The following is a 22,606-nucleotide window of genomic DNA, read 5'->3' on the forward strand; positions in this document are numbered from 1 at the left end:
CTCCAAGAAGAGCAGACTGGGTTCCGTTATTAGTGACGGTGGCGGCAGGGTCAAAGCAGTCCCGGGCGGGGTGAGGGGCTCTGAGTGACGATGCCACCAACTTAGCAGCGCATTGAGATGAGATGTGGGCCTGCACTCTGGCCTGGCGGGGGGGGGGGGGGGTCAGCACCTCTGGCGTCTTCCTTAAACCGAGTGCTCCCCCGGGGAACCCAGGGTCATTGGAGCAGTTTTCCTTCAGGGGTGGGGAGAAACCTACTATGTGCATTTTCAACTTTGATTTCTTTAAGATCAATGTTGTCTTCTTCTGGGCAACTCAGATGCAGTGCCTCCTTGCTCTGGCATCGAGTTCCTGGCTTTCCCTGTGCTCAGTTCTCACCTTGCTCCCCTCCCGTCCACAAGCGAGCAGGGTCGGGGTCAGTGAGAGTGAGCCCCTGAGTTAAATGCCAGGGAGAAAAGAGGCGCCGAGACACCCATCCGTGTTGTGCCCAGTTCTAGCAGGAGATCCATACAGCTGCGAACACAGTGTGTGCTAAGATGGGGAAGGGGAATGAGGTGCCCTGGAGGTTCCTGCCCATTGTGGATCAGAGGTTCTTAAGGTTCAGTGTGTGAGCTCAGTTGTTCCCATTTGATAGATCTTGAAACTGGGGCTGGCAGGGGGGTGGTGGGGTGGGGGTGTGTTCTCTGCCCCAGTCCCAGAGCTAATGAGTGACAGATCTGGGATAGGAGCCCAGATTGCTCTGACCCCGCAGACAGCATGGTTAGCTCCAGAGACGCCCGAAGCTGGCACCGAGAATCACCTCAGTCAGGGCTTAAATAAAATACCCAGATTGGGGGCTCTGGTCCAGCTGTCCCAAGACTGACAAACCCACAGCCACCCAGATGATGCTGTATGGAGTGTGTTCCTGGCTACCCCAACTGCCGTCTGTGTCATGATCGCCCCTGGCCCCCTCGAGCCAATGGACCTGGCCTGCCAGTGACAGAGACAAGGTTTTTTTGTGTGTGTATTTGTTTTTGGGTTTTTTTTTTTTTATGTGCTTAGCCCAAGACACCTAGGGAAAGGCTGGAGTAGCCCCCAGAGAGGATTGTCTTGGCAGTAGAGTGAGAATCCATCTCTACGCGTCTTCTCCCTAAAGACCCTGGTGTCTGCCTCCCCCTCTGCCCACCCTCTACTGCCTGCCACACCTGCCCCTTCAGTACCTCTGAGACAGGGACAACATTTGTGTCACTTTTGCTTTTGTTTCAGGTTTTGGTTTTGGGGCCACACCCAGCAGTGTGCAGGGCTCTCTCCTGGCTCTGCACTCAGGAATTGCTCCTGGCGGGGGGGGGGGGGGGGGGGCGTTGTCAAACCCGGGTCAGCCCGTGGGCAATGCCAATGCTGTGCTATCTCCCTCTCCCCTCTGCATCACTGTCTTAAAGAAGAAGCCCCCATTTATCCTTAAGCCTTGGCCACCCACCCCACGCAGGCCTGGATAGGACTTCTTGAAAAGGGTATGGCTGGTGTGGTGGGAGGTCATGTTGATGAAGCAGTTATAGCCTGCAGGTGGCATTCCCTATCTATATGGGCACTGCCATTCTGGCCGGGCCACACGGGAACCGCGGGGGCCAAGCGAAGGCTGGTGTCGGTAAGAGGATGTCTGCGTTGGCTGCAGGTGCTGTTCCAGAGAGGCTGATGTCTGACCTCTGTCCTTGGGTGATAAATTACAGTGCCGTCTGGCCTGACTTTCCACCCTGGAACATCACAGTGCCTGGTGCATGCTCTCTGTGTTAAAGGAGTGCCAGAGGGGCCCAAGAGATAGTACAGGGGTGATGGCATTCGCCTGATCATGCCAACGTAAGCATTATCAACTTTCGTTCCCCTTTCCCTTTGTCATCACAATGTTTCGGAGGGGGGTGATGGGGGAGGGGGGGTTCCAGTCTGCACATTTGGATGCAGAACTTCCAAAGGTTGATGATGTGCTTGGAATTGGCAGTCTTGGGGATCCCCAAGCTCAGTGTACTGGGCTCAGGCTTGGCACATGGGGCTGTGCTGGCCTCAGATTCTCAGCCTCGTGCCTGCAGACTGGTGCGGTGCCACTGAAGTACCCTAATTGTTGTCTTTGAGTAGGGGATGTACACCCCCAGCTGTGCTCAGGACTTGCTCCTGGCTCTGTGCTCAGGGATCACTTCTGGTAGTGCTTGGGGGAATTTATGTGGTGCCGGGTTGCTCACGAACCAGGGACAGGTGTGGACAAGGAAGCAAGCACCTTAACCTCTGCACTATCTCTTTGGCCCAATTTTTATCATGTTTCTAAGTGAACCTAAAGCTTTAATTAAAAACTCACACTGTCCCACTGTCCTCCCGTTGTTCATTGATTTGCTCGAGCGGGCCCAGTAATGTCTCCGTTGTGAGACTTGTTACTGTGTTTGGCATATCGAATATGTCACAGGTAGCTTGCCAGGCTTTGCCGTGCAGGGGAGATACTCAAGGTAGCTTACCAGGCTCTCTGAGAGGAGCAGAGGAATCGAACCCAGGTCAGCCAGGCTGGCCGTGTGCAAGGCAAACGCCTACCATTGCGCTATCGCTTCTATTCAAAATATCCTTCCTTTTCCACATTACTTGTCTTATATAATCACACATGTTATATGTGTGTTAATGTTTTTGTAGTGTGGTGATTAGTGTTTACAGAGTGTGATCATTTTGAGGCTTCTTGTGGATCTGAGAATACTAACTGCATTTACACATTTGCTCAGATTGAGATAACCTTCATTTTCAGTGGCTGTATTATAGACCATTTAGGGGATTTTTTTGGTGATTTTTCTTTTTTAACTTCTGAAAACAGTACTGCTGAGAATATCTTTGAACTTTGGGAGATAGGGGGTGGGGAGGAATATTTCTTTGAGTTCTATTTTCCAAACTAAATTTCCAGATTACCTGATCAAAGGTTGTGGTTGCTTTTGAGTTCTTGTTATTATTTGTAGGTGGTGGTTTGTGCTCCAGGAAAACACCCCCATCCCTTGGAAGTACCCCCCTGGTGGTTTTACAATTTGTCGTGGTGATTTCTGTCAGCAAGGTGCGCCGTTTCAGGGAGTCATCCTTGGAGGTGGGTGGAAGTATTTCAGGACCCCGGAAAGCCCCTGGAACTCCCCTGATCCTACCCAGCAGTGCTTGAGTTCAGAAACTTGCGCCTCCATCTGATAAGCAGTAGAAGGGCAGGAAGGAGGTGGGCACTGCCCGGGAACAGGATGGAAAAGCGTTGCAGCCAGTTTCAGGCTTGTATCTTGCTGTGAAATACTTTGTCTAGAATCCTCAGCAAAGTTCTGTCTGTCATTCAAGCTTGAAGGAAAGAGACTGTCTCTAGCGTGGCATGGAGCAAAGGCCTGGACTCTGGGGCCAGGCCAGCTGCCAAGGCATGGGGGGGAGTGACCTGGCTCTTGTTTGGTCATCACACCCAGCTTCCGTGAGACCATTCATCACGCGGAGGCCCCCGGTAGCAGCCCCTTCTTGGGACCGTGCAACAAGATGAGGTGCGTGGCAAGTGTCCTAGGGGAGCTTGCCTGGGACCCGACACAGAGCAGACACTCCGGAAATGCTTCCTGCATGAGTGGATGGGCACAGGAGGACCGAGTGAGCGAGAAACCGGAGCAGAGCCTGTGGGGGAGTCAGCCAACAAAAACAGTGCTGGCCACCACACACACCCACTGGCATTTGTCACAGTGCCCCAGACAACGCAGGTGGCGTGGCAGGAGAGAGGAGCTGAAAAGGAATGAAGAAGACCTCCTCTCAGTGAATTAGTGACAGGCACCGGGCCGGTAAGCCACCCCTACCCCCAGACCACATCCCTGCGCCCCCACCCACCCACCTACCCCCCCCCCCACACACACACACACTCAGGCCTTGCTGTCTTTAAAGCAATACTCAGGCACTGCGCTTACAAGCACACACTCCTGGCACGAGCGCCACCTGGCATAGCTCAGCCTGCGGCTCAGTCACCCCTGCCTGCCTTAGTCACTTGCCTTTCCTGTGTCTTCATTTCCTCCGCTGCTGAGGAAGGCTGATTCAGTCATCCTCCTCTGACTACCGTGGCACTATATTTAGTGCCTAACGAGTCCTGCAGCGAATGAGACCACAAGCTCAGATTCCAGCCCCGGCCCCTCCAACCCACGACCAGCCTGGTGACTTTGGCCAAGTTTCTCAGGAGATAGGCCCTCGTGGCCTTCCACGCTTGGCCTGGTTGCCGCTGCTGCCAAAAATTGGCGTAAGATAGGGCCGAGCCGAGTCCAGCTCTGTTCCCCAGGCGAGGGGAACCTCGCTGCCCATCGCCCCCACCGGCACCCATTTCTTCTGGGAAGAAGGGCCTTTGGGAGTCCAGGCTGTCCTTAGTAGAAAGCCTCGCTGCGCGAAGCAGATAAGGTCCATTGATAAAACAGAGGCTGGCTAATGATTTGCCAGGCACCTGCCCTCACCAGTGGGGGCTGGCAAATGAGCGTGCAGGGGCTGGCCGGGGGCCCAAAGGAGCTTACACAACCATGGCCAGCTGCAAGTGTGGGGGGTGCCCAAAGTCTGCTGGGAGGCACTTGCTCCCTCAAAAACCAGATTGGAAAATTCCCCAGTCAGTTCTTTCCAAAAATGGTGCAGGGAACCACATGGAGTATATAGGCCGGCCACTTGCGAGGTGTCTGTGCTGAGTTTTTTTTTTTTTTCACACACAGGACATTGAGGTTACAAGCATGAAAATATCACCATGAAGAAGCCTGGGGTGGGTGGGGGAGGGGGGTGGCAAGAGGCTTCCAAATCTTTTATTGAAATGGATTTGCCTGAACCCAGTGGATTTGAGGAGTGGGAGAATCATGGGGTCACCGGGACTTCCCACACTGGAATGCAGACTCTGAGTGCTCAGAGCCTGTTTCCAAGCTCCCTTCCTGTGACCCTCCAGAGCTCCCCCTGAGTTAAACCTGTATAGTTTAAGGTGCACTGAGTGAAGCACGTGGTTTTAGAACTGCTGGTAGCTGAGGTCTTGGTCTGGACTTCCTGTGATAGCAAATACAGAAAAGAGTAATAATAAAACAAAAGGATTTGGGTTTTTCATTGCTTTGATTCTGAGGTTCCCAGCTGAACTGGGGCCTGGAAGTCTCAGGCCGGGCATGGGCTGTTGAGCAGTATCTCGTTTTCTCTGGGAATGTGACGGAGGTGCCTTGCTGAAAGGCGCGTGCACCACAGTGGGTGGGAATGGGGCCTCTCTCGTTTGTTCACGATCATAAGAGATTTCAGGGAATAGAGCTGAAGAGTTAAGATGGCCTGGGCCTGAGCAGTAGTACAGCAGGTAGCACAGTTGCTTTGCGCATCCCAGGTGTGTTAGCTCCATGACCCTGAGTCACTCCTGTTTCTGGGCCTCAGCTCCCTCAGCTGGAGAATGGAGATAATGCTAGTATCTTTCCTAGGGTACTCTGGGAATTAAATGCTGTTAGATACACCCATTGTTTAGGAGTATGCCTGCCTGCGGAGAAATTTGAATCAGTTGTTGTAACTATTGGCCAAAGGGCAGAAAGGTTGAGCCCAGAGGTTGCTGATCAATGGCTGGGTTATTGCTGATGTATTGAACACTTGATTCCTAATGAGAGGGCTGATGGTGAATTTCTATCTTCACTTGGGTAGGGTCAGTGGTTTTCATGATCAACATTTGCAGAATGGATGGTTTTGCTCTTTCTGTCGTCTGGAAAGAAATGTGTTATGAGAGCTCTGAACTATTGCACCTTTCACTTTGGGAACCATACCTCAAAGCAGATCCTGAATTGCTTTTTTCTTAATATAAATTATAAAACAGAACAAAAGAGCCAGACAGTAAGTGAATGGTAAGGGTGTGACTAAATTTACAGCACATCTGTGACAGAATATTAACCAGTTTAGGGTCAGGGTGCAACTCAGTAATGGAGCACTTAGTTGCTTTGCCTGAGTGAGGACCTGGTTTTGAGGGGGATGGGGACAGCTCGGAGGGCTGGCATGCGTGCCTTGTGTGTGGAGTTCAGTCTGAGTTCATTCCCTGGCACCACATGGTCCCCCAAGCATTGCCGGGTACTGGCGCCCAGGGTCCCCAGTACCTGCGGGCCCCAGTGGGGCAGCCTTACTGCTTCCTTAGCACTGAGCTCTGCTCCCACGTAGTGGAACAGGAACAGGTGTTATCTCCAGTGGTCCCCAGGCTCCCTCAGCACTTCTTTGGAGGCCCCCGATTAGTTAATCAATAAGATCACCAATATATAGAAAATAGAAATGTTTAGATAGAGTTATGTTGGACTGGAGCGATAGCACAGTGGGTAGGGCATTTGCCTTGCATGTGGCCGACCCGAGTTCAATTCCTCCATCCCTCTCAGAGAGCCTGGCAAGCTACCGAGAGTATCCCGCCCACATGGCAGAGTCTTGCAAGCTCCTCATAACGTATTCAATATGCCAAAAACAGTAACAACAAGTCACACAATGGAAACGTGACTGGTGTCCACTCAAGCAAATCGATGAACAACAGGAGGACAGTGTCACAGTGCTACAGAATTGTATTAGTTGAGGAGGCTGGAGCCATAGGACAGCAGACAGGGTTCTAGCCTTGCAGGCAGCTTGACCTGGGTTTGATCTCCAAGCATCCCATATGGTCCCCTAAGCACTGCCAGGAGTCAGTCTCAAGTGCAGAGCCAGGGGTACATCTCAGGATGTGGCCCCCAAACAAACAAACAAAAGAGTGTTGTTAGTTGAAAGAGAATAGTCTATCCTAGTCGTTAATCATAATCTTGTTAATAACATCTAAGTGCATTAACCAAGAATGAGCTCAGGCTCTTTTTCTCCAAAATTATTCCTAGAAAAAAATATTTTCAAATAGCCTATAAAATAATTATTAAATATAAACATAATTATATAAACAGTCGCCTCGATACGATGCTTCAGTCGTGAGGAGATAATGCAGTGTTCTGAGCTGGGCCAAGGGAGTTACATTAATTATAGGGATCTGCCTCAGGATGGCCTGTGCCCCGAGCAGACAAAGTGCATGAGCCTTCCAGAGAGGAGGGCCCGTGTCAGGGTGATCAGAGCGTGAATCTGGAGCACTTTCCCCGGCGCTGGCCGCCTGCCAGCAGCAGCGCCTTACAAGAAACCTAGATCTCATCTTCCCCCATCACCCGCCCGCCCACCTCTCTGCCAGGAGACAAAGCCACGTCAATTATCTGTCTATCCAGGAGGCTCTCTGCAGACTGGAGTAACGGGGCTGAATGGGAATCGGGTCTTTATGAAACAACTTGTTCCCCCCCCCCCACTCCGTCGCCAAAAGCGTCAGTGAACCTCGTGATGAAGTTCTGAGCGCTTTACCCCCTTCCCTTTTCTTTCTGTTTTTGTTTTTTATAAAGGATTTCTTTTTCCATTTGACTTGTTTTGCTCCCCCGCCCTTCCCTTCCTTGTGCTGGTTGTTGCGGTGACTGAGCCCCACAACTGACTGTGGTGCTCGCACACTCTGCCACAGTGCCCGCTATGGTTCACAACTCTTTCTCATTGGTGCTCCCGGGGAGGGGGTGTCAGTGCTCCAAGACATTTAATCCCTGGTTGTAGTAGTGCTTGGCTGGGGTCCGCCACAGCGCTCATGCACATACAGGCTGGGATCACACTTCCTATCCATGGCATTTATGTGTCTTTTTTTTCTTTTTGGGTCACACCCAGCGATGCACAGGGGTTACTCCTGGCTCTCACCCTGGAATTACTCCTGGTGGTACTTGGGGGACCATATGGGACGCCAGAGATTGAACCCAGGTTGGCTGCATGCAAAGCGAATGCCCTACCCGCTGTACTATCGCTCTAGCCCCTATGCATCTGTTGTTGTTGTTGTTGTTGTTGTTGTTGTTGTTGTTGAGGTGCTTGCCAGGGTCTTACTTCCCTTTGTGGTGGCCTAAGCGGACTAACCCCGGGATACTGGGGCTCTCAGGCAGCCCAAGTGCCAGGCTGAAGGAACTGAGTTGCCGGGATTGGACTCAGCACATGTGGGACACTGAGGATTCGAGCTTGTGACCACACACTTGCCAGGCCGGAGCTCTGAACCCTGCACTGTTCCTCCAGGCCTCCCTCACGCTCCCTTCCTTCCACCGCCTGCAGTGGGAGCTGGGAGCTTGTTCTCCTGTCTCCGAACAGCAGGACGTGTCTTTTTGTGGAAGACTTTGAAAGAGGGGTAGATTTGTTTCCGTCTGAGTGAGACACCATTTCACAGCAGGACATACTGCCTTCGTCTATTACAACAGAAGAATTGCACGTGAATAAAAACGTCAGGGTGAAGTCTTGATGAATAGTATCTCCTGTGCAGTTGGTCATTTCCATCCAATTGGTCGTTTCAGAAGGATTATGAAACAGGAGAATTTTTTTTTATTCATATAAAGCCAATGGAAATTAAAAAAAAGCTTGTTCGGTGATTTAATTTGGGGGTGAGGGGAGTTTAGCTGTGGAATGTGTTGGCCAGGAATCCCTGGGAAGTTTATTTTAGAATCTAGACTGTTTCTTATGTCATTGATGGCACCCTGGTGATTTAGCGTTAGTTGTTTTCTTATATTATCTTAGGGGGTCCTTCTTCAGTAGATCCTGGGGATCATTCCTACAAGTACTTAGCCCAGCTCTGCAGGCCTGATGGAGACCGTGAGGGTCACCCTGTGGTGGCGTGGGACCACCAGGGCTCCATCAGCTCATGCTCAGTGCAGGGGATTGAAAAGATTTACACTCCAGCCTCTGGAGCTGTCTCCCCGCCCTAGTTGTATTGTTTAATTCAGTTTAGCAAAATAAAATACATCTTCATTATCAAGACGCGTCTGCCCACTGGAGCTTAGGGATATTTCTGCAGATCCCACCTCCCACCCCTTACTCACTTACCAGCCCGAGCAAGTGAGAGCAAGTAGGTGAATGAAGACTGGGGGGGGGGGGGGGGGGGGGGAGAGGGAACAATTCTAAAACAGTAGTGGTAGTCTTATTTATAGTATTGAAAGCCTCTGCCAAAAAAGAAATTGCTAAGCCAGACAGATCTAAAGGGCAGGGAAAAACAATGAATTTGAAGTGAGAAAATGGTTCTAGTCTCAGGCTTGCCACCAAGTAGCTCTGCCCTACAGTCTGAAAGTGGGTCCCCTTGCTAACTGATAACCTCGTCTGTCACTAGGGAGACTGCATACCCGGACCCCCTTCTAATCTTTAGCGATGGCAAGTTCTGTCCTTCCTACCTTCCTCACTCCATCTTGCTTTCTCCCGCACACTGTTTCCTGCCTTCCTGGGAAACAGCTGGGCCCCTGCACATGATTCAAGGTCCCATCCATTCCACCCCACGGAGCCACCGGTCCTGACCTTGACAAGTCCCCTTGCCCACGGTTCTGCGCGTCAGGCCTGACAAGGGTGGGCTACCCCAACTGCTCCCTGCCTGTCTCTCAGCGGTTGTATAGGCCAGAACAATTTTACAAAAGCTGAATCCCTCCGAGGGAGGGCCCGCCTGCGTCAAACGTTTCAGTACTTGAGCTGTAATTATTGCTATCACGCTCTGGAATCTGGAGGGACCGAGGAGGAGCTGGCGGAGATAGGCCTTGTGTTTATGATAACAGAGTGGAAAGCGGCCTGCTGGGGACCCACTTCATTTACTGATAAAGACATGGAAATGGAGAAAGTGTGAGTGGTGAACTGGAGGCCCGAGGCCTAACTAAGTGAGGTGTCCGGAGCTGGGTCATCCACATAGAAGACCCCAGAATTGGTTCTTGGTTTCTACAGCTTTGCATGGGATGACTCTGGGCACTCAGTGCTCTGTGCAGGGAGGGTCCAGGGGTTCAATGATGAAAAACTACCTGGTCAGGTTCATTCCTGCAGGCAACCTGTGTGCACTGGGACCAACAGAAATGCCCAACAGCCAGATGACCCACCCCCCACCAAGCCCCATTTCCCATGTTGTTCCCACACTCAATCTGCTTGGAGATAACGTGGAAGTCTCTTGATCTAGGGGAGCTCAGAGGAGCTCCAAAGTCAGCACCACCACCAGATAGCCAAGGCCAGTGTGGCTTGCTTCTGCCTGTCAGGATATAAGTGAATCACCCTTGAGATGTCTCTCTAGTGAAGAGAGCCAGAGACCTAAACCTGTGTGGTTCCTTGTCCGCAGTCACGTTCCCACCAGAGCTGCTCCCATCATAACATCTGCTCTCGTTTCGTTTATCTCATCAATTTATGTATTTCAATTAAGCAGCTGCTCTCCGTTGGGCCCTATGTTTGCTTGGTTAGGAGCAAGCCTGCAGTTGTTGTCGTATTTTTTCTTAACTTTTTGTCTTTTGGGCCACACCCTATAGTGCTCAGGGCTTACTCCCAGCTCTGTGCTCAGGGAACCCTCCTGGCAGGCTCAAGAGACCGGATTGAACCCGGGTTGTGCTGTGTGAAAGGCAAATGCCCTATTGCTGTACTGTCCCTCCATGCCCCCCACCACCCCACCTTGCTGCCCCCAAGTATATGACATTTCTTCTTGGAAGCTATATGAACAGTTTGTGGGCACAGACCCTCAGGAAGGGATCCTCCACTTTGATCTTGGCTGTTGCCCTGCACGGGGCAGGATCTGATTTAGGGGGGTTTCATGTGCCTCCTGTCTGGGTCAGGGCTCTCTCCTCCTGTCTGTGGGGCTGAGACCCCAAGGAACTCACTGGGGGGGAGGGGGAGTGAGACCTCTTTAGGCCCAGAGCTCTGGAATTTTCTGCACAATATCTGGATGCTGTGCCTGCCAGCCTGCCCTCATGCAGGCTCCTGTCCCCTCACCAGTGTCCTGGCCTGGCTGTGGTAGCTGCAGTGCCCCCACAGAGAGGCCACGACTGGTAGAGGTACATGGGTCCACTTCCTGGTTCTGTGTAGCTGAGACTGTCCTCACTACCCCGAGGAAATTTGTGGCCTCCTAGTCAGTGACTGTCTAGGGACCCACTTTGTCTCTCCAGTGAGCCCACCGGGTTCAGGGGACCTCCATAGACTCCTTTGCTAGTCCTGGCTGTGGTTTTTGCAGAAAAAATGTCAGGCCGATGACTCCTAGGATAACCCATGTCGCCATTTGATCTAGAAATTTCATTCTCATTTGTGGGATGGAAGCAGATGTCAAGACAGTCACAGGCTAGAGAGATGGTAGGTACACTAACCTAGTTGATCGCCTGACATCACATGTGGCCCCGTGAGCACTGCCAGGAGCGACTTCTGAGCACAGAGCTAGGAATGAGCCCTGAGTGCAGCCAGGTGTGACCCAAAGATCAACCCCAGTCAGAACCAAGAGGTCAAGGCTGTCGCCAGCGCAAGATAGAAGAGTCTGTGTGAGTGTGTCGTGCCCGGGGGCGAGCAGTGCTGACGTCTCTCCTCCCCTCTCTACAGAGAGAAGACACGGTTCAATGTGCAGACCCTCTCTCTCGCCCGCGTCTCCACCCTCCAATTCCAGGACGTCACTCGTCCCAGGGAGAACCAAGACCTGTCTGAGCGGCCATAACTCTGCCAGCAGCACCTCAAAGCCATTCAAAACGCCCAAAGACAATCTTCTTACCTCCAGCAGCAAACAGCACACGGTCTTTTCTGCGAAAGGATCGAGAGACAAACCATGGTGAGTGTGGGCTACTGACAGCCAGCGCCGTGGGTCCTCGCCGTGGGCCCCCACCCCGCTACCTCTGGGACGGGCGGTTCGTCTCGGCCTTTGTTCCTGCGCTTCGTGGGCAGGATCTGGGAGGGAAAGGAAGACCCAAGTGAGGGAATGAGAAGCCTCATCGTTAGCAGGAACCTGGGTTCTTAACCATCCACTTAGGTCCAGGGTGTGGCTCAGGGATAGTATGCATGCCATGTGTGGGGTGAGGCCCTGGGTTCAAGCCCCAGCACTGCAAAAAACAAAAAAGTGCCACATGCCTGACTGGGTTTTGTTTTGTTTTGTTTTGTTTTGTTTTTTTCCCCCTTGAAACGTACACCAACTTGTATCAAAGGGTCCCAGGGAAAGATTCCCCAGTTACACAGACACCTATCAGTTATCGACCCTAGTGAAGAGATGCATTAGCATAAATAATAGAAAATGCAATAGGAAGCTCTGCAGTGGAGAATGAGACCATGGGACAGTCACCCCATGCAACCTCTGGGCCCCAAAACTCACTACCATAATGCAGGTGACTGATGCCCCAAACCTCACTGCCAAAGTGCAGGTGACTGAGGCCCCAGACCTCACTTCCAAAATGCAGATGGATGAGGCCCCAGACCTCACTGCCATAATGCAGGTGACTGAGGCCCCAGACCTCACTGCCATAATGCAGATGACTGAAAAATCAGTCACTCCATTCATTTTCAAAACATCAGTTTTTTGCCCAGTGAATCAGGGAAGGGAAGGCATAGATGGAGGGAACCCAGATGAAAAATAAGGACAGATAGCATGAATCTTCCAGTGCTCATGTGCCTGACTTGAAACTGGCTTATGACAGGGCTGGAGAGACGGCTTGGCAGGTACGCACATGCTTTTCATGCAAGAGACCCAGGTTGGATCCCCAGCACCACAAGGCCCCCTGAGCAACTCCAGGAGCAGTCCTGAGCACTGAGTTGGGAGTAGCCCATGAGCACCACTGGGTGTCGTCCAAAGACAAACAAACAAAACTGGCTTGTTACAGTTATACTAAGTTCAGTACTAATGGAGAAAAAGTCTTCTACTAGTGAATGGGAGTTCCTTCCTGGGAAAGCTGGGGGTAGAACAGCCCATCAGGGGCCGGAGAGATCGTACAGCAGGTGAAGCACTTACTTGCCTTGCATGTGGCCAGCCCAGGTTCCATCCCCGGCACCACTTAGGGTCCTCTGAGCACTGCCAGGAGTGTTCCCTGACCTCAGAGCCAGTAGTAAGCCCTGAGCACCGCCAGGTGTGTCTCCCACACATGCCCGCACACACACACATACACCCCGCAAAAAAAAAAAAGATGGAGAAAAAAATGAAATCACCCCTTTGTGTATTTGGTCCCCGCACTCTGCAGGAGGAAGTTTTTGTCAAGAGCTCATGAGGTCTGGCTTGTTTAGGAACCTCTTGCAATTCTGTGGAAAGGTCTTGGTGTGGCCCACTGTCAGCCATGGGACATTCCTGTCCTACAGGAGACTTCGGGGTCAAACTTTGGACTTTGTGTCTGTCATATAGGAGGGTGCAGTGACTACAGAAAACCCAGCCTGAGCATGCTGGCGGGCATCCTGCAGAAAGAGGCAACCTAAGGGACCCCAATGTAGGCAGAGTTCTTGAATCCCTGCCTGAGGACTGCTCTTAGCGATGCAACCCTGGACGCGATGCTGAAACATGGCATGCTATTGTTTTCAAACTCTGTAAAATGGGACCGTTAGATGATCCGTCGCTTCCAAGGAATGGTTATTAGGATTGGGTGAAGGAATTCTCTCTAAACACAACCAGAACCATTTTGTTTAGAGAGCAGATTGCCTATGGGATCACTGTCTGGTGACAGTGTTGTTGTTGTTGTTGTTGTTGTTGTTGTTGTTGTTGTGTGTGCAGTAGGATGGAGAGCCTGTACGGGGGGGTCAAAGTGAGAAGTGAAATCTCTTTGGAAAAAACTGACATGGTTCTTCAGACTGAAGTTGGATCTGGAAAAGATCCTTGATTCCGGGCCCAGAATATGAGCTCCAGAGAAAGCCAATCACGATACTCGTGAGGAATAAACCACAAGGAAAATGCGAGCTGTGGAAGATCATAGCATGAATGTCATAAATGATAAATGACCAATTTGGACTCAGAACTCTGAGACAGAGCCCCAAAAACCATCCCCTGAGGCACTCTTTCTAGGAGACTGCCCGGGTGAAAACGACCCTGATGTTGAGTTCAGACCAACTTCACACACACACACTTCTCTGTGTTTCCTTTTTCTCTTTTTTTCGTTTTTGGAGCACACTCAGTGGTGCTCAAGGCTTCCTCCTGGCTCTGTGCTTAGGGATTATTCCAGGTGGAACTCTGGGAACCATGCTCAGCTCTGGGGATCAAACTGGGATCAGAACAAGGCAGTTGCCTTAACTTGTGTACCATCCTTCCAACCCACTTCTCTTTCTTCCTTTTATTGAGGGGTGGCCTGGGGAGGGGGCTCCCAAACAGTACTCAAGGGACCTAGGGGCCACTCCTAAGTGCTACTAAGCCAACCAGCGAGCCTGGATGGTTCAATATGAGGAATTGAGGGTGCAGACCTGCTCGGGCCTGTGCTGCTGGTGCCATCAAAGCAACCCCAGCAGTGTTTGGGGATCCTCAGGGCCATATGGGGCATGCAGGGAGCCAGGTAGGGCCAGGATTCAAACTCAAGTCCTGGGCATGCTTTGAGTGCACCCCTCAGCAGCTGAGAACCCTCAATCTGACCCACTTGCTATAATGCAAGGTCCTTTCAGCTAGAGGCAAAACTAATTGGGAGAGAATCTGAAGAAACATCCAGGCTCGAAATAAGAGCAGCTGAAAGAATTATAAGGGAGAGAGCTCTTTTGCATATGCCAATTTTTTTTTTTAAGTTTCACTGGCCTGGGAGGTGGCTTAAACGGCGGGAGCACATGCTTTGCAGGTGGAAGCCCAGTGTTCATTCCCCAGCTCTGCATGGTCTGCCCACACCAGCAGTAGTGATAACTGATCATCAAGCTGGGAGCGGCCCCTGAGCATAGTGTGGGTGCTTAAAAAAAAGGCTTTTTAGAAAGAAAGAAAGAAAGAAAGAAAGAAAGAAAGAAAGAAAGAGGGAGGGAGGAGGGAAAGAAAGAGAGAGAGAGAGAAAGGCTCTGAAAACTAGAGTACTCAAGGTTGGAGAGATAGTACAGCAGGTGGGGCGCTTGTTTTGCACACAGCTGACCAGGTTCTATCCCCAGCACCCTATATGGTCCCCTCAATCTGCCAGGAATGATCCCTGAACAAAGAGCCAGGAGTAAGCTGTGAGCATTGCCAGGTGTGCCCTAAAAACAACAATAACATATAAACCCTGCATGCTTGCCTTGTGTCAAGAAAAGTTATGTGTGTTTCAGTGACTTTGGGCAGCTAGATAATCTGGAGACAGAGCGGGCTAGAGCCCGAATGAGGCTGAGCTCTGAACGTCCTCAGCCCTGGGCAGCCCCACTGTGCCCCGCCCCCCAACACACACACACACACACACACACACACACACACACACATATACAAACACACACAGTCAGCATTAAGACAAGTGTGAGGAAGGCTGGGAGCTTGAGTTTGGAGGCTTTGAGGCTTCCACCTCAGCTCACAGCCACCCAGCCCCCCACTCAAAGATCATTGTAGGAGGGTAGAGGCAAGAAAAGCCAATTCAAGTTATGGCACAGCCACTAACATCTGTATAACCTTGAACAAGCCATGTAGCTTCTCTGGGGCTTATTTCCAGTCCAGATATCTAGGGATTCTAAGTCACAGTCTTCAAAAAAAAATTTTTTTTTTGACATGGTTTTTATGTTCTACTGAATTAGGAATTGTCCCCTTGACTCATCTTAGGGATCCTCTACAAACTGACTCAGAACTCCATAATCCCCTGGGCTGGAGAGATAGATAGTACACGGTTAAAGTGCTTGCTTTGCATACAGCTAACCCCTCCTTCAATCTAGCACTGCATATGGTCCCCTGAGTACCGCTGTGAGTGACCCCTGAAATCAGAGCCAGGAATAAACTCTGAGCACAGCTGGGTGTGATCCATAAACATAAAAACAAAACCGTTACTCCAATCTTGTTTATCCAGGACTACCCCGTTACTCCAGCTTCTCCGCCGTGTCTTCCCCTGGTCCCTTTGCAGGGACTCACCCTTCTCTCTGCTCAGCTTCTCATTAATGAGCACCAACTGTAATGCTGTGTGCCAAATCCACCATCCACCTTGGAGATGCATACAAGGCTCACATGGTGCCTTTGCAGAAATTTTTGAAAGGCCTGAATGCAGGCTAGCCAGGGGCGTTTTTGGTCTTCTTCCTCTACTTATCCAGGCCTCTCAGTGCAGTGCCCAACCTGTACAGCTGTACTGTCCAACTGTGAGACACAGATACCGTGCCCAACTGTGAGACACAGACACCATCTATGTGAGTCTCCAGAAAGAGACAAAGTGAACAGAGCTAGTCTTCCCAAGGCCAGATACTGGCACAAAAGAGGCAATACACCTAAGCCAAGATGGTGTCTTAGGAAAGATTTTGGAAAAACCCAGGAATGTGACTCGGTGGTAGAGCACTTGCCTCACATGTGTGAGGCTCTGGATTCAAGCCCCCAGCACTCATCTGTTTCTCACTCCCCAAGCACACACGGATTTTTGAAAAGAGTTCTCCCTTGAGTTGAATTTGATGCCAAGGAGGAATGAACTGGTCAGAGAAGACCAAATTGGAATGGTAAAATGTTGTGTTGCCTGTATATGGTTGTGTTGTACCATCATCAGAGTTTTAAGGAAGTTGGAAAGGAATTCAGGCAGTGGGACCAGCCTGCGTAGAATCACTGCCTCTGGGGAGAGGTAGCAGATGAAAGTCGATGGTGAGGTTCCACCTTGAGCATGTTCAGGGATGTGAGCTTTGCCCTGAAAACTGCACAGCGCTAAGAATCACTGGAATAAGATCCAAGAACTGGACTAAGATCCACCCTGATTGCAGCATGAAGGGCGGCTGGGGGGTGGGCTCCTTGGGTGAGAAGCCAGGGGAACTGTGTGGCACCAGTGTCAGCCTGCACAGGTGCCTGCAGGAGCCTGGTGCTGGCATCATGCAGACAGGGAAGGGTGGAAGCTGATGTCTAGTGTCCTGGCTTGGACAGCTGGGATACTGGTCCTGTCACCCTCTCAAGAGAAGGACAAAAAAGGGTGCCTCTGACAAGAGATGATACAGGGGTAGGGTGCTTGCATTGCATGTGGCTGACTCCAGTTTGATCCCGGGAACCCCACATGGTCCCCCAAGCCCATCTAGGAGTGATTCCCTGAGGGCAGAGCCAAGAAGTAACACCCTCCCCAAACCTATCCCATCCCCTCAAAAAAAATAAAAGAGGAAAAAGCCAGTCTCAAATGGGGAGGAAAAGGATGAGTTCACCTAGGTGGAGTGGGAAGTGGACTCTATTTTGTCATTCTTTTTTTTCAGTTGGCTTTGAGGTGGGGGAGGTCTCTCAAGCAATGTCCAGGGGACCCAGGGACTACTGTCTGTCATCCAGGTGATGCTGCTTGGGCCCAGTAGTGCAGTGGGGAGAGGGAGGCCTGTCAGGGACACACCCAGTGGTGCTCCGGGGATCACTCACTGCTCGGATCAAACTGGGCTCCTTAAACAGGCAAAGCATGCACTCCAGTCCTTTGATCTGTCTCCCCGGCTCCAGGCTAGTAGACTTTGAAGCATCTAAGATACACCTCCAGAGAGAGGACCTGTGAACACAACCTGTTGGAACCTAGGAGTCAGGTAGAAGATGGGTAAATATCAGAGTTAAGAGTCGTCATCAGTGCAGACTCAGGCACTGAAGCTATGGATGTGGGTTGGGGCCATAAGGCTTAAGGCTCGGGCAGAGGAGGGGTTAGGAGCAGGGGCTGGGAGATTGGGAGTGGTGGTGGGAGGGGTCAGAGGAAGAGATCCAGATCCTGAAGAGATCCAGAAAGCTAGGCTGTGTCTCTCTGTGGGTACAGGCTTGGTCTGGCCCAGAGCCTCCCCGTCCCCAAGAAGTCTTCACTTTCATCTTACCAGTCACTCCTCTCTGATGCCCGAGGCAAGGTTGCTTATGCTCCTTCTGCTCAGTCATTAGTGCCCCTGGCACCAACATAGCCAGCGCTGTCCCCTGGCCAATAAAAGATTGTGGAACTGAAGGATGTGGACATGACCACTGAAAGAGAAAGGGGTCAGATTTCTGTTCCCAGAAAAGTTTCATCCAAATATTTCAGAGATGGGCACTCTCCAAAGGAAATAGAGCAGTCACTATATATGACTTAAATCTTTCTAGTAGTCACGTTGGAAATGGTGAAAAGAAAAACAAATTGTGGCTAGACAGTAGTACAGCAGGTAGGGCACTTGCCTTACTTACACAGCCAATCGAGGTCGAATCTCCGGTACCCCACATGGTCCCCCAAGCACTGAGCATAGAGCCAGGAATGAGCCCTGAGCACTGCTAGGCATGGCCCCCAAACAAACAAAATCAAAATGAATCCTTTGTAATATATTATTATATTGCATTATTTATTTGTGTCTTATAATATCGATACATTATTGATTTATTATTATTGCTATATTTTTATTAAATGACAGTATATTATGGGACTGTAGCAATAGTGTAGTGGGTAAGCTGCTTGCCTTGTGGTTTGATCCCTTCACTCCATTGGGCTCCCCAAGCCCTGAGTACTAAGTCAGGAGCAAGCCCGAAGCATCACCAGGTGTGGCCCAAAACCCAAAAATAAGAAGAATGATATATTGTTGTAAAATAATTTTATTTAGCCTAACCAGTACAATGGACTGGAGCGATAGGACAGCGGGTAGGGCATCTCGCACGCGGCCAACCCAGGTTCGATTCCTCTGTCCCTTTCGGAGAGCCCGGCAAGCTACCGAGAGTATCCCGCCTGCATGGCAGAGCCTGGCAAGCTCCCCGTGGTGTATTCGATATGCCAAAAACAGTAACAACAAGTCTCACAATGGAGATGTTACTTGTGCCCGCTCGAGCAAATCGATGAACAGTGGGAGGGCAGTGCTGTAGTGCTAACCAGTACAATGGTTTGCACTCTTTCATAGTATGTATATACAGATATATACATTTATGTATGTATGTGTATGTAAATATATATATCAATATCCTCTGTGTTTTATACATAGAGCACATCTGGAATTTAGACACTAAATTTTCAGTAGAAATTGCTAATTTTTATTTCTATTTTACTTTTAAAACTTAGAGATTGGTAATTGAGGACATTGTTAAATGTTATAACATATGCCTGTAGCACCCCTTGGTCCCATGGGCGCTATTGGGAGTGACCCACCTTCACAGAGCTGGGAGTATTCCCCAGTACCACTGGGTATAGGCCTCAAACAAAAATAAATATCCTCTGTATTATGAAATAGATTTCCATACCTAAGTTGGTCCTTTTTTTTTTCTTTTTCTTTTTTTTTCTTCTTCTTCTTTTTTTTTTTTTTTTTTGACTTTTAGTACCCGGGAGATGCTTAGGAGTACTCCTGGCTCTACATTTAGAAATCACTCCTGGCAGTGCCCAGGGAACTATATGGGTTGCCACATGGGATTGAACCCGGGTCAGCCACATGCAAGGCAAACACCCAACCCTGTAATATCACTCCCGCCCAAAGTTGGTCCATATTTAACATTGTTTTTATTTGTTAGTTTTGAAGGAGGAGGTTGGGACCACACCTGATGGTGCGTAGGGCTTGCTCCTGGCTCTGTGCTCAGTAGAGACCCTTAATAGTACTCCAGGGACTATATGTGGTGCCAGGGTCTAAATTGGCCTGTGTCTTAGCCCCTGTATGCTCTCTCTCTCTCTCTCTCTCTCTCTCTCTCTCTCTCTCTCTCTCTCTCTCTCTCTCTCTCTCCCCACATTGCTCCAACAAATGCTTAGATATTTGCTTATAACAGAATCAAATACCTGCTCTCAAAATTTAAGGAATTAGAATGAAAGAAAGAGAGGCCGAAGAGAGAGTATAGCAGGTAGGGCATTTGCCTTGCTCATGACGGACCCAGGTTCGATCTCCGGCATCCCATATGAGCAGAGCCAGGAGTAAGCCCTGAGCATCACCGGGTGTGGCCTAAAGACAAAACAACCCTCCTCCCTCACCAAAAAAAAAAAAACTGGGAGATTTCAAATTTCCTTCTGCAGCCACGTGGCCAGCACTCACAACTGCTAGACGCTGCAGTGGCAGAGAACACAGTTGGGCCCCCAGGCCAGGGACCCTTGTAGAGGGACCTAGAGAAACCTCTAGGTCCCTCAGACTTCCTCCATCTCTTTCACTTCCCCGGGTGGAGTTGCTGATTTCTGAGGTGGAAGGAAATTTGCACCCCTTCTCCTGCTCCTTCTCACATTAGTGTCCTGCTGGGTGTGATAGAAAGGGCTGAGGACCCAGGGGGGCTGAGCTGAGAATGCCAGCCCAGAGCGCAAGCCTTGCTCCCCAGGAGCTCGGTACCAGCCCCAACATAAAGACCAAGAAAAGACATCATGAGCCGCCTGACTGTGGAGGAACCTCCAACCCCCTTCCCAGGTAATTCACATCCAGGAGCACAGCCATCAGAACCCAGCTCCTGGGCACACAGCTACCTCCCAACCTCTCCCAGAAGCTGAAACGGTCTGTGAGTTTGTTGCCTTACGTGCTTAGAAGGTTTAAAAAAAAAAATTGTGAGAGGCCAGTGAGCTAGGACCCAGGGACAGTGCTCACCTTGCAGGTTGCTGTTTCTGTCCCATCCCAGTTGGATCTCCAGCACCACATCTGGTTGCCTGAGTACCACCAACCCTCCCATCCCCCTCCTATGCCCCCGCCCCCCCCCCCCCAAATAACTAAGGCCAGGGAGATAATACAAGAAGTTGGAGTATAGGCACCAGTGTGAGTTCCAGCATGACCAGGAATGACCCCCACGCTCAAAGCACCAAACCCTGAGCCGGAAGTAGCCCCTCACGCCAGTACGGCTCCCAAAGAAACGAACAAGCTTACCAAGAAAGTAAATAAAACACCTACACAGGCAGAGGGCTGTGGTTCTAGTGGTGGAGTATATTCCTGCTTCTGCGAACCACTAACGTTTCTCTCGCCCACCCACCAGCGTGAAGTGTGCCCCTCACCACCCCCATTACAAAACAGAACCCCTCTGTATTAGAAGAAAGCGGGGATGGGGTGGTCACAAAGGCATCCCTTGTGACCACACTCATGGACCACGCCTCTCTGTGGGGTCCACCCCACTCCGACCCCCAGCCAGAAACCAGAGAGGTGTCTGCCTGCATCAGATAAAGGGGACTTGGAGCAAGCAGGTTGAATCAGCCCCCTGGTGGGCATCAGGAGGGAATTGTGAGTCGCTTTTTTTTTTTTCTTTTGAGCTAAGCAGGAGCTTGGCAGATTTCAGTCTTGGCTCGCCCCGCCCTGGGTCCCCGCCCAGCGGGACACTGCGTCAGCCCCTAGGACTTGCCCCCTGCGGTGGCCGGGTCACTGGGGCGTGGCGCTGTCCAGCTGCACGGGAGAGGCCTGGAGAGGAGGACGCCTCCCCTGCATGGCTTGTTGCCTTCTCCCTGGGCCTTATCAGCCCACACGTGCGTGTGGAATGCCAACTATGCTCCGCCATGGCAAAGGCAGGAGATGAGCCTCTGCTCCGGGAGGGAAATGAGCCAGAGCAGGGACAAGGGAGGAAAGCCCTCGAGAGCGAGCTCGAAGGCCTGCAACTTGTGGCCAGGGCACAGGGTGGGGAGAGGGGGCGGGGGGGGGGGGGGAGCTGTGACACTCCTCCCCCCCCCCCCCCCCCCCCCCCCCGCCAGGATGCTGCGGGGAGAGTGCACTGAGCAGCTCCGCTCCCAGGGTGCAGGAAGTCAGGCATCAGGCCTCAGGGCAGGGGATTGGGCAGCAGTACTGAGCATGGGGGGGACTCCCAGAAGGCAGAGGGCATTGTCTCCGCCTTCTGTTAAGGGCAGGGAGCTGCTGCTCATCCTCCTCGCTGGCCTCTGGCCGGTCTGACTATTCCAGATGCCTCCAGTGAATTCTTTTTGTTTGTTTGTGTTTTGTTGGGGGAGGGGGCATATCCGGAGACAATTGGGAGCTGCTCCAGGCAGTGCTCCGGGAGCCCTGAGGTGCCAGGCAGATGGAAGCCGGGTTGCTGGGTCTCTTGTATTAGCCCACTCCCCAATCCAGCCTGATCCGCTGCAGAAATCTGGTCTTGGCCCCAAGGCATCTCATCTCCTGGCCCTTCCACCGCTGCTCTGCCCTGCCGGCATCCTGTCCTCACTCTGTGCCCCCTGCTGGCCTGGCCCTGCTCAGGTCCTTCCCTGGTGGTTTCACCCCTCTGGAGGGAGAGAGTGATGCGACTGCCCAGCAACCCTGAGTCTCTTAGCTCCTACACACTCCGGCCTCCCCATGCTGCCATATGCTGCTTCCCAGGACAGGGGCCACCTGTCTGCCTTCCCCTGATGTTCTCAAGTCTCTGCTGGAGTGTCACTTCCTCAAGGAAGCTTCACTGGGTCGCTTTTTTATTTTAAGGGTGGGTGGCCCAGGGCCCACACATGGTGCGATACCAATCCAATGGACTGGTTCAGTACTAAAGCCCGAGGACACAGCACTGTTCAGGCCCCGCCATGTTGGGGACCACCTGCTCTAGGCCAGTGGTACTTGGGGGCTCTCCTCTGTGATGCTCGGGGGCTCATGTGATATTGGGGGGCCAAACCAGGGTCAGGTGCATGCCTTGCCTGCACCCTCATCCCCTGCACTATCTCCTCCACCCTCTTCCTGGACCCTTTGTTTGGTTGATTGGTGTTGGGGCAGTACCACGGGGTCGACCCTGGCTGTGCTCAGTGGATCACAGAGTTCTGGGCCTCAAATCCAGGCTTCCTGCATGCTCTGAGTGCACTCGGCCTGTCGGGCTATCTCTCTCGGACCCATTTTCTGGATTTTCACTCAGGCTTAGATGCTTCTTCTTCTAGTTCCTGTGTATGCCAAAGTTTCCCTGTAAGGGTAACTTCAAGTGTC

General features: G+C 51.4%; 1 protein-coding gene across 6 annotated transcripts in view; it reads left to right on the forward strand.

Moving 5' to 3' along the window:
• ATXN7L1 (ataxin 7 like 1) overlaps positions 1-22,606 on the forward strand; it is a 270,996-nt gene that overhangs the window by 194,446 nt on the left and 53,944 nt on the right. For all 6 annotated transcript variants that reach the window (XM_056118265.1, XM_056118266.1, XM_056118268.1 and 3 more), the window contains one exon: positions 11,354-11,576. In XM_056118265.1, the coding sequence (XP_055974240.1) occupies positions 11,354-11,576 (223 nt within the window). The remainder of the gene's footprint in view (positions 1-11,353; positions 11,577-22,606) is intronic.

This window comes from Sorex fumeus, unplaced genomic scaffold, assembly GCF_029834395.1.
Source record: "Sorex fumeus unplaced genomic scaffold, SorFum_2.1 ptg000037l, whole genome shotgun sequence".
NCBI classification, from domain to species: domain Eukaryota; kingdom Metazoa; phylum Chordata; class Mammalia; order Eulipotyphla; family Soricidae; genus Sorex; species Sorex fumeus.